At 45.2% G+C, this 14,297-nt stretch overlaps 1 protein-coding gene across 1 annotated transcript in view; it reads right to left on the reverse strand.

Annotated features, from left to right (window-relative positions):
• The window catches only part of dagla (diacylglycerol lipase, alpha), a 31,017-nt gene that overhangs the window by 2,940 nt on the left and 13,780 nt on the right, over positions 1 to 14,297 (reverse strand). Inside the window, exons 6-19 of the mRNA XM_063012522.1 lie at positions 14,140 to 14,278; positions 13,908 to 13,995; positions 12,162 to 12,296; positions 11,998 to 12,075; positions 11,797 to 11,921; positions 11,569 to 11,719; positions 11,380 to 11,463; positions 10,312 to 10,389; positions 10,151 to 10,231; positions 7,728 to 7,870; positions 7,526 to 7,594; positions 6,620 to 6,692; positions 6,235 to 6,440; positions 4,844 to 4,970 (exon numbers count right to left, since the gene is read on the reverse strand). Of these exons, the coding sequence (XP_062868592.1) occupies positions 4,844 to 4,970; positions 6,235 to 6,440; positions 6,620 to 6,692; positions 7,526 to 7,594; positions 7,728 to 7,870; positions 10,151 to 10,231; positions 10,312 to 10,389; positions 11,380 to 11,463; positions 11,569 to 11,719; positions 11,797 to 11,921; positions 11,998 to 12,075; positions 12,162 to 12,296; positions 13,908 to 13,995; positions 14,140 to 14,278 (1,577 nt within the window). The remainder of the gene's footprint in view (positions 1 to 4,843; positions 4,971 to 6,234; positions 6,441 to 6,619; positions 6,693 to 7,525; positions 7,595 to 7,727; positions 7,871 to 10,150; positions 10,232 to 10,311; positions 10,390 to 11,379; positions 11,464 to 11,568; positions 11,720 to 11,796; positions 11,922 to 11,997; positions 12,076 to 12,161; positions 12,297 to 13,907; positions 13,996 to 14,139; positions 14,279 to 14,297) is intronic.

The raw sequence follows: 14,297 nt of genomic DNA on the forward strand, positions 1-14,297 counted from the left end.
TCCCTCAATGAACTGCAGCTCCCCAGTGCCAGCAACACTCATGCAGCCCAAGACCATGATGCTACCACCACCATGATTGACTGTAGGCAAGATACAGTTGTCTTGGTACTTCTCACCAGGGCGCCGCCACACATGCTGGACACCATCTGAGCCAAACAAGTTTATCTTGGTCTCGTCAGACCACAGGGCATTCCAGTAATCCATGTTCTTGGACTGCTTGTCTTCAGCAAACTGTTTGCGGGCTTTCTTGTGTGTCAGCTTCCTTCTGGGATGACGACCATGCAGACCGAGTTGATGTAGTGTGCGGCGTATGGTCTGAGCACTGACAGGCTGACCTCCCACGTCTTCAACCTCTGCAGCAATGCTGGCAGCACTCATGTGTCTATTTTTTAAAGCCAACCTCTGGATATGACGCCGAACACGTGGACTCAACTTCTTTGGTCGACCCTGGCGAAGCCTGTTCCGAGTGGAACCTGTCCTGGAAAACCGCTGTATGACCTTGGCCACCGTGCTGTAGCTCAGTTTCAGGGTGTTAGCAATCTTCTTATAGCCCAGGCCATCTTTGTGTAGAGCAACAATTCTATTTCTCACATCCTCAGAGAGTTCTTGGCCATGAGGTGCCATGTTGAATATCCAGTGGCCAGTATGAGAGAATTGTACCCAAAACACCAAATTTAACAGCCCTGCTCCCCATTTACACCTGGGACCTTGACACATGACACCAGGGAGGGACAACGACACATTTGGGCACAATTTGGACATGTTCACTGTGGGGTGTACTCACTTATGTTGCCAGCCATTTAGACATTAATGGCTGTGTGTTGAGTTATTTTCAGAAGACAGTAAATCTACACTGCTATACAAGCTGTACACTGACTACTCTAAGTTATATCCAAGTTTCATGTCTATAGTGTTGTCCCATGAAAAGATATAATGAAATATTTGCAGAAATGTGAGAAGTGTACTCACTTTTGTGATACACTGTACATACATGATCTGTTAGAACAGAAAGTCCCAGAACTGCTGGATAAAAAAAAATACATTTACAGCCAAATAAACACCAAATTTAATCTTTACTAACAAATACAGTAATAAAATTATATTTATAATAATAATAATAATTAATAATAAGAAGAAATATAAAAGTAACACTAATAATATTAATTATTAATAATATGATAACGATAATAAATATAATAGTAATAAAAAATAATAATAATATAGAAAATAATAGAAAATAATCATAATAATAGTACTAATAATAAAAATAATACAATATGGTAATAACATTAATAATAATAAATATAATATTAATAGTAATAAAATACAAATGATTATAATAATAATGATAGTACTAATAATAAATATATTCATAGTAATAATAATGAAAATAATATAAATATGATTATATTAATAAATAACAAAAACACAAATATAATATTAATAATAATATGGTAATAATCAAAATCAATAATAATAATAACAAATATAGTATTAACAATAATAAAAACACATAATTATAATAATAATAAGATACTAATAATAGTAGTAATAAAACAAAAAAATAATAATAATTAATAATAATAATAATAATAATAAAAAAATAATAAAAATATATATAAATAATAAAACAATAAGATAATAATTAATAATTAATAATAATTATTATTATAACTAATAATAATAATTAATAATTATAATTAACAATTATTCTAATTATTAAATAATAATAATAGTTATAATTAATAATAATAATTAATAGTAATAATTAATAATAATACTAATGATGATAATAATAATAATAATAAAATAATAATATGATAATAATAATAATAAAACACTGAACAGGTGAATGAAAATATTCTAGAAAAAACTTCAGGTCCTTATAAATAAAGATTTTCTTATTTAATTATTCTTATTCGAATTCTTCAATCATGAGCTGAGGGGGCGCTCGGGTGGCACAGCGGTCTAATGTGTTTGAACTCACATGCTCGAATCTCAGAAGAGCTGCCGACCCATCCGGGCGTCCACACAAACACAATTGGTCGTTTCTGAGGAAAGGAAGGTCGGACGGCAAGATATGTGATCTCTGGGAATGTCCAGGCGCCTGTACGATTAAGAAAGGGCGGGGGTCTCGTGGTGCTTAGCGTGGCTCTCTGTACGCTATACGGCTCCGTGTGGGAACCCGGATCGGACGCGCGTCGGAAGGGGAGTGTGGTAATCCGGCTCTACTTGATCAGATGGGAAATTGTGCAAGCAGCGGATTTACGATGGGGAACTGGATATGACTAGATTGGGAGATGAATAGGGGAATGGCATTTGTAGCAGAGACATGAGGTGCAGGTAAAATGTATACTCGTGTAGCGTGAGACGCTCTGCTACTGATAAAATTAAGGATTGTAAATGACACACACACACACACACACACACACACACACACACACACACACACACACACACACACACACACACACACACAGGTAAACTCCACTCACAACAACCAGGATGAAATGATGGGACTTTTTAATGAGTTTTAAACATGTTAAGAAGATTGAATACAGTTTACAAAAGACAATAAATGAATGATGTGAGCACACACACACACACACACACACACACACACATAAGGATGAAACATTACACACTTAAACACTGTTCAGATGAAATACGGTTTATATTAGTAACAGACGGTTTGCATTAGCAGGTTTAGATTTACAGTTACAGTACGTGAGACACGAAAGGGCCAGATAATATAATATAATCAGATAACAGTTTGAGGAAGGCCATTTCCCGTTCCAGTTTGACTCCGCCCCTGCCTGCTAAGGCGGTTTAATGAGTTTGGTGTGAAGAAACTTAACATTTACTTTGCCAAACATTCTAGGAGGAAATTAATCAGAACACCCATTAAGGGCCAATATTTTTTGTCCAGCATCATGGGCACAAATTCCTACAGACACACTTCAAAATGTTAGTAGGTTGTCAGATCTGCAAAGTCGGGGCCGACACCCTGACTAGCTCATGCTTATGTGTCCACAAACTTTAAAAGTCACTATTATTATTATTGCTGCTATTGCGACCTCTGCTGGCTGGTTGATGGCACTGCACAGTGGCTGCCCACCACCAGATCCGAACTTTTGGACCGACATGGGGGAAGAACTTTTGGAGGAACAGTGTTCCCTCCCTCCAGGACTGAACGTGATGGCTAAAAGTATGTGGACGCCTGACCGTCAGCTTCCTGGACGTCCCATCTCAAAACAAACGACATTAAAACAGACCGACCTGTGTGTGATATTTCCAGCTAGAACGACAGCCGCTCTTCTGAGAAGCTTCTCACAAGACTTTGAAGTGTGTATGTGGGAATTTGTGCCTGCTTAGTCAAAAGATGACCGCGTTCGTCAAGAAAGCCTCGGTCGGTGTTCCGGTTCATTCCAGAGCTTTTGAGTGGGGCTGAGGTCAGGGCTCTGTGCAGGACGCTGGAGGTTCTTTAAACCGAGCACAGGGGCACAGTCATGCTGGAAGAGGTAAGGGCCTTCCCTAAACTGTTGCTGCACAGTTGGAGCATATAATTTACTTTATATTACTGATTTATTACACCTCTGTGGATGAAACACATAAATTAGTAGAGGCGTCCTAATACTTCTCTCTGTATATTGTACAAACGTTATTTATGAATAATTTTTTCACAATAGGATCAAAGCCCGTGTTTAAATGCTGAGGTACGAGTGACACCGCCTGCTACGATTTCGGGAGGCATTGTGGGGTGTTAGCTTTGATCCAGACGGTTGAATAACGCGTGTAGGCGTGGCGGATCAGATCCGCTCCGATTCCCAGACGCTGGAGATGTCGGAGGTGGATTCGGTCGGGTACCGCCGGGTGAGTTTTGGTGTCGATGGAACGGAACGACGATGGCACGATCGCTACTGGCTCAGAGCGGTGGGGCAAACTGGGTTTCTATTACCGTTTCAGCTTCAGTCAGTGGATCAGGGATGGAATCGAAAACGAGAGCTTCAGGTGAGAGTAAAGGAGTCAGAGGAGAATCCGGAGGAGCCTGAGATTGAGGCTGGAGAACAGGTCTCCTCATCGTCCGCGGCGAAGCGCTCTGAAAGGAAAAAGGGGGTCTCCAGGACCTGCAGAGACACACCAGAGAGGGTTACCGCCTGCACGACGGGGACGGGACGAGGACGGACGGACACACTCGCGCTGAAGAGACCCGCCTTAAAGGTTTAGCAGAGAAGATCAAGGAGGAGAAGACCGCCGAGCCCAGGATACGTCCAAATTTAGGAAGAAAGAGCACACGGACGGAGCGTCCAACACACAAAGCAAGAAACCGTCCACGGCAACGGACAGAAACGTCAAGAGATTACTGATTCCCGAAAGAGGGGGGCGGTCCCCGAATCTACAAATACCCGGACAGTAGTGCACACCAGAGATGGTTACCGCCTGCACGACGGGGACGGGACGAGGACGGACGGACACACTCGCGCTGAAGAGAGTGGTCATAAAGGTTTAGCAGAGAAAGTCAAGGAGAAGAAGACCACCGAGCCCTAAAGGTTTAGCAAAGAAGGTGAAGAAGGAGAAGAACGCCGAGCCCAGGATACGTCCAGATTTAGGAAGAAAGAGCACACGGACGGAGCGCCCAACACACAAAGCAGAAACCGTCCACGGCAACGGACAGAAACATCAAGAGATTCCAGTTTCCCAAAAGAGGGGGACGGTCCCCGAATATACAAATACGTGGACAGAAGTGCACACCAGAGCTTTGCAACCCCGATCACCCTGTTCCAGGTTTGCAGAAGAGCCACAATCAGGAAAGAGCAGAAGCTCCACACACACACACACCGACCTTATTGAGCCCCTCCATCACCACGTGTGGCATGTGTTCGTTCAGCATGGCCGGGGAGATGATCACCTCGTCGAAGGCCTTGTTGTCCCCCCACAGGGCCGAGTAGGTGGGTTCCTCCTGCCCACAGCTACAAAAAAACAAGAAATAAGAGTCAGAGCACTTTCATACCGGTAGGTCTGTTGGCCTGGACTGATATTTTTGAATCTTATTTATTTTAACATAATTAAATTGTGGGGAGAAGTTGGGACTGGAGAAGTAACCTAAATATCTTTCATTCATGAAGTCTAGTGCACACGATCCAGACATGACTAAGATGTGGGGGGGATCTCAAGCTCTGCTATCAGCCAGCTGGGTGCCTACCACAGATAAGATTGGCTGTGTCTGAGCGAGGGAAAGCCGATAGAATTTCTTATTAAATATGTGCAATACCTGCTGTACTCGCTGTACTTTGTGCAATACATTTTAATAACTGTGCAATATTTGGTTCACTATCTTACATATGTGTAAACACTTTATTTTTTATTTTTATATTCTTGAAAGCTGCTGTAACACTGCAAATTACCCCCCATGGGATAATAAAAGGCTATCTTATCTTATATTATCTTATCTTATTGCTGCTGCAGTTCTGACCTCTGCTGGCCGGTCAATGTACTGCACTTAGGTAGTGATAAATGGAGAGCAGTGCGTAACTCTCAGTGCTCGATACGGATCTCCAATAAACCCGCCTGGCGCAGGTGAAAAGAAGCGGTCTTCCCTTCCGAGTAGGGGTCAGACCAGACAGCAGTAGAGGGGATACAACCGGGGAATTAGATATGACTAGATCGAGAAAAAAGGGAAACTATGCCTAAATAGTAATAATAATAAATAATAAACTGGTCTTTTAATTATTACTGGTTCTAGTACTAAGCTGGTCTGGTCCTGACTAGTCTTTTTGCACCTTGTATCACACTGGTCTGGGTCTAAGATCCAGATCTGGGTCTAAACCCTAAATAATCACCCAGAGGTTGCAGTAGCAAAGACAAACATCCTAAAATGCATAATGAAAACAATCATAATAATTTTGCAGCTCATGTGGCGTAATGTAAGAGCCACGCCCTAATTCCGGGGTTGGAATCCCTGGGCTGGGCTTGTAAATAAGCCCCTGAGAGACAAATTAGTGCGCTCTCAGTGCAGGTCCCAGGCCTGGATAAAAGGGCATCTGGCATAAAAACTGTGTGGCTACGCTACAACACTCCTCACATCTCCATAAACAAACTTCACTAACGGGGGAAAAATAGTGGTCCGATGTAAACATCGTGTCTATATTTGATTTACAATTTCATGAAGCTTCGAATCTACAACAGAAGCCAAAAGTCTAAGACCTCTAGTTCAAACGAAAGCATTGGGGGTACCAGCTCTCGGGTGGGTGGTTGTGGACGACGTGGATGATGCGCCCGGGCAGATAGAGGGGCGTCGAGGCAGACAGGGCGATGCTCAGGTCACTAGGGTGGAGACAGAGCCTGGAGGTGGTGGGAGTCACACCCTGAGAGGGAACCTCGTCCTCCAGGGGTAACTCCGTTTTGGGGATGCACTTCGTACCCCCTATAATGATCCTCCACTGAGAAAGAGAAACAGAGAGGACAAACGTAATCAACAAAATCAAATCTGATTTTCACCAACAGCTCTATCCTGGTCAAGGTCATGGTGGGTACAGTTCCAACAGGAAAATCAACCAGTCTGATCCGTCCACGTCTGATCACTATATCTGGTCATGTGATGTGATGTGTGTGTGCTTACCTTGGGTTTATCACTTTTCTGTAGCACCTCGAGCAGGTGACGACGGAACCCCTCGAGTTGAGAGAGACCGATCCTAAAACACAGTACACCCCCCTCAATAACCAGCGGGACACGTCACACACTAACACACGTATAGAGAAGGACTTCAGAAATTAATGCACGGACGAATTCGAGGTGCATAGATGAGAGGTGGGGTTTAATGTGCAGGTGCATTTGCAGGTGCATGGGTTAGAGGTGGGGGTTCATGTGCAGGTGCAGGTGAATGAAAGAGAGATGGAGGTTCATGTGCAGGTGCATAGATTACAGGTGGGGGTTTATGTGCAGGTGCATGTGCAGGTGCATGGATTAGAGGTGGGGGTTCATGTGCAGGTGTACAGATTAGAGGTGGGGGTTAATGTGCAGGTGTATAGATTAGAGGTGGGGGTTCATGTGCAGGTGCACGTGCAGGTGCATGGATGAGAGGTGGGGGTTCATGTGCAGGTGCATTAAAGAGAGGTGGGGGTTCATGTGCAGGTGTATAGATGAGAGGTGGGGGTTCATGTGCAGGTGCATGTGCAGGTGCAGTAATGACAGATGAGGGTTGATGTGCAGGTGCAGTAATGAGAGATGAGGGTTCATGTGCAGGTGCATTAAAGAGAGGTGGGGGTTCATGTGCAGGTGCATAGATTACAGGTGGGGGTTCATGTGCAGGTGCATGTGCAGTAATGAGAGATGAGGGTTGATGTGCAGGTGCAGTAATGAGATATGAGGGTTCATGTGCAGGTGCATTAAAGAGAGGTGGGGGTTCATGTGCAGGTGCATGGATTAAAGGTGGGGGTTTAATGTGCAGGTGCATGTGCAGGTACATAGATTAGATGTGGGGGTTTAATTCTACTCCATCCACATTTAAGACTATTCATGACTCACCTGGGGACGAGGTCTTTCCCCAAAACCACAGAGGTGACGAATTCTTTAGAGTACTCCATCGCATCCTCACTGTGAAACAGAAACACAGAGCAGATACGAATGCAGTGCGTGTAAATGGCGTCTGAATATTACAAGCTTTCATTTTTAAAACCAGCAGCTGTAACTGAGACCAGTGGTTTAATAAATCACTAAACCAGCTGACCTGAGAAGCCCTCCGGGCGGGGAGTAAGAGTAGCAGTGCAGTGATGGGTACTGGGGGCGCAGCAGGAAGGACAGGATGGCGGCAGTGCCCGCGCCCAGAGAGTGACCCACAATCACCAGGCCATAGTGCATCGTTCCCTTATTCTGGGGGAAAAAGAGAAATATTAAATATTAAAACAGAAACGTACACTCGGACTGAATACAATACAAGCAAGTCAGAATTAAGGGCCTTGATCAGGGGGCCCAACAGACAGTTTGGTCAAGATCCTGGTCAAGGTCACAGTGGGTCTGATTGCCCCCGAATCACTGGGTGCGATGCAGGAACACATCCCAGACATGGGGCAAAGTCATTGCAGGGCTTCGGCCATTCCCAGTGTTCGGTGCTATTGACACGTCAGATACGACTAGATTGGCACCCTGCCACCATGACCCTGACCAGGATAACTTGTTTAGAACACTGGACAATTAAACACATGCGACAAGAAGGTTTCAGTTTGCTAGGAAGCATAAATATGGACCCTGGACTGGTGTAAAAATGTCATGTGGTCTGATGAGTCCAGATCTACCCTATTCCAGAGCAACAGGCACATCAGGGTAAGACGGGATCATGTGCAGTGCCCACTGTACCAGCCTCTGGGTTGCTTTACTCGGTCCGCTGGACACTCAGCAACGTTATGTGGCATTAAAATGAAATCAGCGATGACCTGGATGGACCGAATGAGCAGGTTCTCCTATCAATGGATTTTTTTTATCTTCCAGGACCACAATGCCCGGATTCATGGGGCTCAAAATAAAAAAAAGAGGTGTTCGGGGACCTCCTAAGAGCAGTGAAGGTCTTCAGGACTCTGCCGTCAGCAGCTCCAGAAGGAGATAAATGTTGTGAAACAGAACTGCAGATAAAATCCACATTAAATCTGCTATAATGTCTTGTAACTACTCGTAATCAGTCACTTAACCCCCAGCTCTCTGATCGTCCTTATTTCCTTTTCCTGTGAGTAAACTTCCACTGAAAACAGGATGTAGATGGAGCGATAGCGTCCGGACTAAATGGCCGAGAAAAGCCTCAGAAACCTTTCAGATCGTCCCTCATTTCCGGACTTTCTTGGAAGCACGGTGTTTCATCGATTCCAGTGAAATGAACTACACGGCCAAAAGTAATTACACGCCTGATTGTGAGCTTGTCGGACGTCCCAGTTAAAAAACGAATGGTATTAAAACCCTCTGCGTGATCGTTTCAGCTGGAACAACAGCCGCTGTCAGGAGAAGCTTCTCACAAGACTTTGTAGTGTGTCTGTGGTGATTTGTGGCCGTTTAGTCAAAAGTTAGTGACAACATTTGTAGTGCTGGTGGATGATGTCAACCTGAATGGCCTAAAGCAGAGACCCACGTTTTGTCCGTGATTTTTACAGCCACCCAGGCCACACAAACAAAACAATGCATCAAATCGAAACGCAAAACTAAACAGACTTAATTAATAAAAACTGTGATTTTTTTTTATGTTCCGGTTCGTTTCAAAGCTTAGATCAGGGGTTTCTTTAAACTGAGCTTTTCCTCGTGTCTTTATAGAGCTTGCTTTGTGCACAGGGACACAGTCGTGCAGAACAGGAAAGGGCCTTCCCTAAACTGTTCATGCAAAGTCAGAAGCGTATCATTTCCTTTATATTATAATTACAGTAATTACACCTGTTCGGGAAGCTGTAGCCTATAGGTTAGGGTACTGGATAAGTAATCAAAAGGTTGCTGGTTCAAGCCCCTTTACTGCCAGGTTGCCACTGTTGGACCCTTGAGCATGTTGTTTTTAAAAACATCTGCTGAATGCCAAAAATGTAAATGCAAGCAATTGTTGTGGATGAATTCAGCATTAAGAAGGCGTGTCCCAATACTCAAGTAGTTGCACATTCATGCTGAGAATTCTTGGTCCAAAATTACTTCATTAGATTCAGATTAGGTGACTGGGGAGGTCGTTAACCTACACAAAATTCTATTTTCTGTTTATGATAACAGCTTGAGATTTGTTTGTTTGTTTATTCGGTTTTTCTAACGCCTTGTTTACTCTGTTGAGTTATTTCAAGGCAGGACCGGTTATTCGGGGCAGTAATTTATTGCATTTATAAAAGAAGTCCTCAAGTTTGTATTTCTAAGAAAGTTTATGATCATGTTTGAATTGTTTCTGGTAAAGATATTGCTTATAGAGTCAGTTGTTTTCAGTCTCTCTTGCTCTCTGTTATATTTAACACAGAAAATAGTAGCAGTTGCAAAATAAAACAGCCATACAGGGACACGCATGACCAGCAACCATTGATTGGTATTAGGAAGCCGAATGTGTGCCATAAAACATCTCCACAACCTTTACACAACCTTTACACAACCCTTAGGTTCTCTTTACAGCATTAAAAGAAGCGAACCCTCCACACCGAGACCTACCAAGTCTCTGCCGAAGGCCTGAGAGAGAATCATTTCCTGCTCCAGTTTCTTCTTGATGTACTCGGCCGAGTAGACCATTCCCTACGGAGACACAACGTCCATTTCAACACACATTTCTCCTCCACACCTATCCGTTATGAGATCCGTTCCTGAGTGTGTACCTTATGGCCGAGCCAGACTCCGTGATGTTCCTCCACGGGCAAACGTTCCGAATCTCCGGTAAGATCAGTCAGAGCGTCCTGAGAGAGAGAAACAGTAAAGCTGATGAAGAGAAGCTGAAGTATGACTCTGTGTGTGTGTGTGTGTGTGTGTGTGTGTGTGTGTGTGTGTGTGTGTGTGTGTGTGTGCGGATTTAATACAATCAGCACCCGCATGTTTACCTCTAGATATCCACCAGAAAGCACATCAGCACCAAAACCTTCAAACTTGGCCCCAAAACACTACTTTAATAATAAACTGAGGATGAGTACTATGTGATTTAGGATGCAGCATTCGTTCAACTCGCAGGTATTATTTAGGTGGTGGATGATTCTCAGCACTGCAGTGACACTGACATGGTGGTGGTGTGTTAGTGTGTGTTGTGCTGGTATGAGTGGATCAGACACAGCAGCGCTGCTGGAGTTTTTAAACACCTCACTGTCACTGCTGGACTGAGAATCGTCCACCGACCAAAAACATCCAGCCGACAGCACCCCGTGGGCAGCGTCCTGTGACCACTGATGAAGGTCTAGAAGATGAGCGACTCAAACAGCAGCAATAGATGAGCGATCGTCTCTGACTTTACATCTACAAGGTGGACCGACTAGGTAGGAGTGTCTGATAGAGTGGACAGTGAGTGGACACGGTGCTTAAAAACTCCAGCAGCGCTGCTGTGTCTGATCCACTCATACCAGCACAACACACACTAACACACCACCACCATATGTCAGTGTCACTGCAGTGCTGAGAATGATCCACCAACTAAATAATACCTGCTCTGTGGGGGTCCTGTGGGGGTCCTGACCATTGAAGAACAGCGTGAAAGGGGGTAACAAAGCATGCAGAGAAACAGATGGACTACAGTCAGTAATTGTAGAACTACAAAGTGCTTCTATATGGTGAGTGGAGCTGATAAAATGGACAGTGAGTGTAGAAACAAGGAGGTGGTTATAATGTTATGGCTGATCATTCTCATTCAAATCTACAGCTTGAGGCAAATGTGTGTGTGTGTGTGTGTGTGTGTGACTCACTTTAGGAGACAGCGTTCCTCTGATACTGATGACGACTTTCTTCTTCCCGTGATCTACGGCTACAAAGAACGGCGTCTCGTACACCTACGATAGAATAACAACACAAAAACGCATTTTAATAGCGGCCGCCGCTCTCACAACAGTAATCCAGCTTTAACGTGACGTTCATGTCTGTTCGGAGGTTCTTACGGCGTCGTGGAAGGACGTGTAGACGATCTGAACCTGCTTCAGGTCTCGGTCCAGAAACTGGCGGCGGATCGCCAGAACGTTACAGCCGCAGCAGTTGTCCTCCTCCACCGTCACCGAGTGGGAGAGACGAGAACCTGAGCCGGACATACAGCTGAGAAACAAAGCTCGGATCAGATGGTGCGTGACAGGATTATATAAAATAAATGATAAATATAGAGCGGCGCTTACGAGCAGGAGCTGAGAAGCCTGCAGACGCCGCAGCTCGCGTTCCTCAGCAGGTACATGGGCCAGCCGTACGCCGCCAACGCAAACAGCATGTAATAACACACCTCCTTATACATGCCCATCTCCACCTGAACCAGCGTGACACACAGACATCAGAAACGCACACGCGCATGGTTTCAGAACTGAACAGGTCTGCCACCTTACCGAGTTCTTGAGATCCAGGTAGCGGGTGCTGCGCGTCACGGGCATCCCGGACAGGAAGGCCAGGATGTCGTTGTTGGGCTGAAAGACAGAAACGCGGGCGCGTTAATCGGCACCTGTGACGACGTGAGCTCCGGGTACTTTCCGAGCCTCGTTTGCGATCGTACCTGATCCAGGATGGCAGATCTTTTCGCCCTCTGTCTCTGTCGGAGCAGGACCAGGCCGGCGATGATGTCACTGGGTACGATGTCCAGATCTCGGAAGAACTCGGCAAACAGGCTGGCCACCTCCGAGTACGCGTCCTGACAGAAAATTCGGAATCATGAATCCCGTTAAAGCCTCCTGATCTTCAGATCTCAAGATGAAACTCCTCACAAGGTCGTATTACAGATCCAATCCCAACTTTTCATTTTACATACAGAGGAACCTCGATTTAACAGACAAAATCTGGAAAACCGAACGTCCGGTCTGATTGTTTTCTTTGTTTTTTTATGCATTTTCTCCCCGTTTTCCTCCTGATTTAGCGACTCAATTTTGTCTTCCGTTGCTGAGAGATACCAGGTTGCATCCGAGGAGAGCACGTCACTGTACACGCCTCTTCCGACACCTGCATTCTGCACAGGCGTCTCTTCCGCCAACCAGGGTCCTTACCTAGCGTATGAAGTACCCTCCCACCCACCCACACATAGTCCGGCCCCCACCCTGCAGCTACGGTGGACAGTTAGTATCTGCTGCAGGCACTGCCAATTACGCCCGCTAGATGGCGCCCAGCCGACCGGTGGCAACACTCGATGCTGAACTGCGCCACCTGGGCGCCCCGCGGTCTGATTGTTTAAAATTCCCAGGAGAAGCGTAACGAGACCAGTAGTTCAGTAATCGTCCACTAGATGGCGCACGTCTCTTTGTTTACATACTGTAAGTTAGAGGCTTTATTTTGTCAGGAGTCTCGCTTCGTTCTCGCCTTTTTCTCTGTGATTTATGCTTTATTTTTGCAAGTTCTAGTGCTCAGTTATGCAACACTGCGTCCTCACAATACCATCACAGCCAAACAAAACACCTCCACCACACAAGATAAATGAAACTTTCCCCACACTAGTACAGCACACCAATTTTTATATTTATTTACAGGTTGTACATGACATATTTACATCTCTATTTACGTTGTTCATTTCACTCTTTACCATGTGTGCATGTTTAGCACTTTTGTGGACCTTAGTGATGTGTTTTCGTATATTTTCGGCACCCCCTAGAAAAATAAACCCTCACTGTTTCAAACAATCGCATGTTATTGACCAGTGCTCCCCCTTTTACTCCGTTTAATCGAGGTTCCACTGTATTACTGTGTTGGAACTGGCAAGTTCGAATATCAGCAGAGCCACCGACCTGGCGGAGAGTTCACACAAAGAGAACTGGCCATGTTTAAGAGAAGTGTGGGGAGCTGAAGGCTGAAGTTGCAGCACACTGTCTACAGGACTCGTCCAGGATGCCTGTGCCAATTGGGGGGGGGGCAGTTTACATAGAGCTTAGCGTGGCCCTCTGTATGCGATACGGCTCTGTGTTGGGATCCGACACTAGCGAGTAATAAAAAGCGACCACAGATTGGAGGCGTTTCCAATTCACCTTCTGCATGGTTATGGGAGCGGAAGGGAACCAGAGCACGTAAAGTAAACCCGCAAGGACGCAAGAAGAACATGCAAAACTCAGTACAGACAGTGAGCGAGGAATAGAATTGAAGCCAGGCCCCCAGATATTTCCTGAGAGCCGAGAACGATTGTTTACATACCTTCAGAAAAGGATAAACAAGCGAGTTGTGTTTGTACAGGACCGGGTTTTGTTCAGCGTACGAGCTTTTCTTTACACGGGCGTAACCTCTGTGTGTGTGTGTGTGTGTGTGTGTGTGTGTGTGTGCTTACAGACTGCGAGTCCTTCGCTCTGGTGCAGCACATGAAGAACCTCAGTCTCCTCGTCCAACTGTTGGCCTGACCTTCTTCTAACCGGTGTCTGAGCAAGAGCAAACAGTAATCGTCTAAATAATCTGATCATGAGCTCCAGGTCTGATTAGAATCCTCTCTACTGAGGGGCTGATCAGGTAGGTAGAGGGGAGCAGGGCGGGTCGATAGGTTCTCACACAGACCCTGGTGTTACCTGAGTCTGTAGGTTTTCAGGTTGCGCTGGCGGCGGCGGGTGGCCTTCAGCTTGACGAAGGTTCGTCCAGTCGGGTCGAAAGTGCACATCATGGTGAAGCACACGCTGAATATCACCAACCAGTTACACACCACGATCCCTGTAGTGCACACACACAC

Source organism: Trichomycterus rosablanca, chromosome 17 (genome assembly GCF_030014385.1).
Source record: "Trichomycterus rosablanca isolate fTriRos1 chromosome 17, fTriRos1.hap1, whole genome shotgun sequence".
In the NCBI taxonomy this organism is placed as follows: domain Eukaryota; kingdom Metazoa; phylum Chordata; class Actinopteri; order Siluriformes; family Trichomycteridae; genus Trichomycterus; species Trichomycterus rosablanca.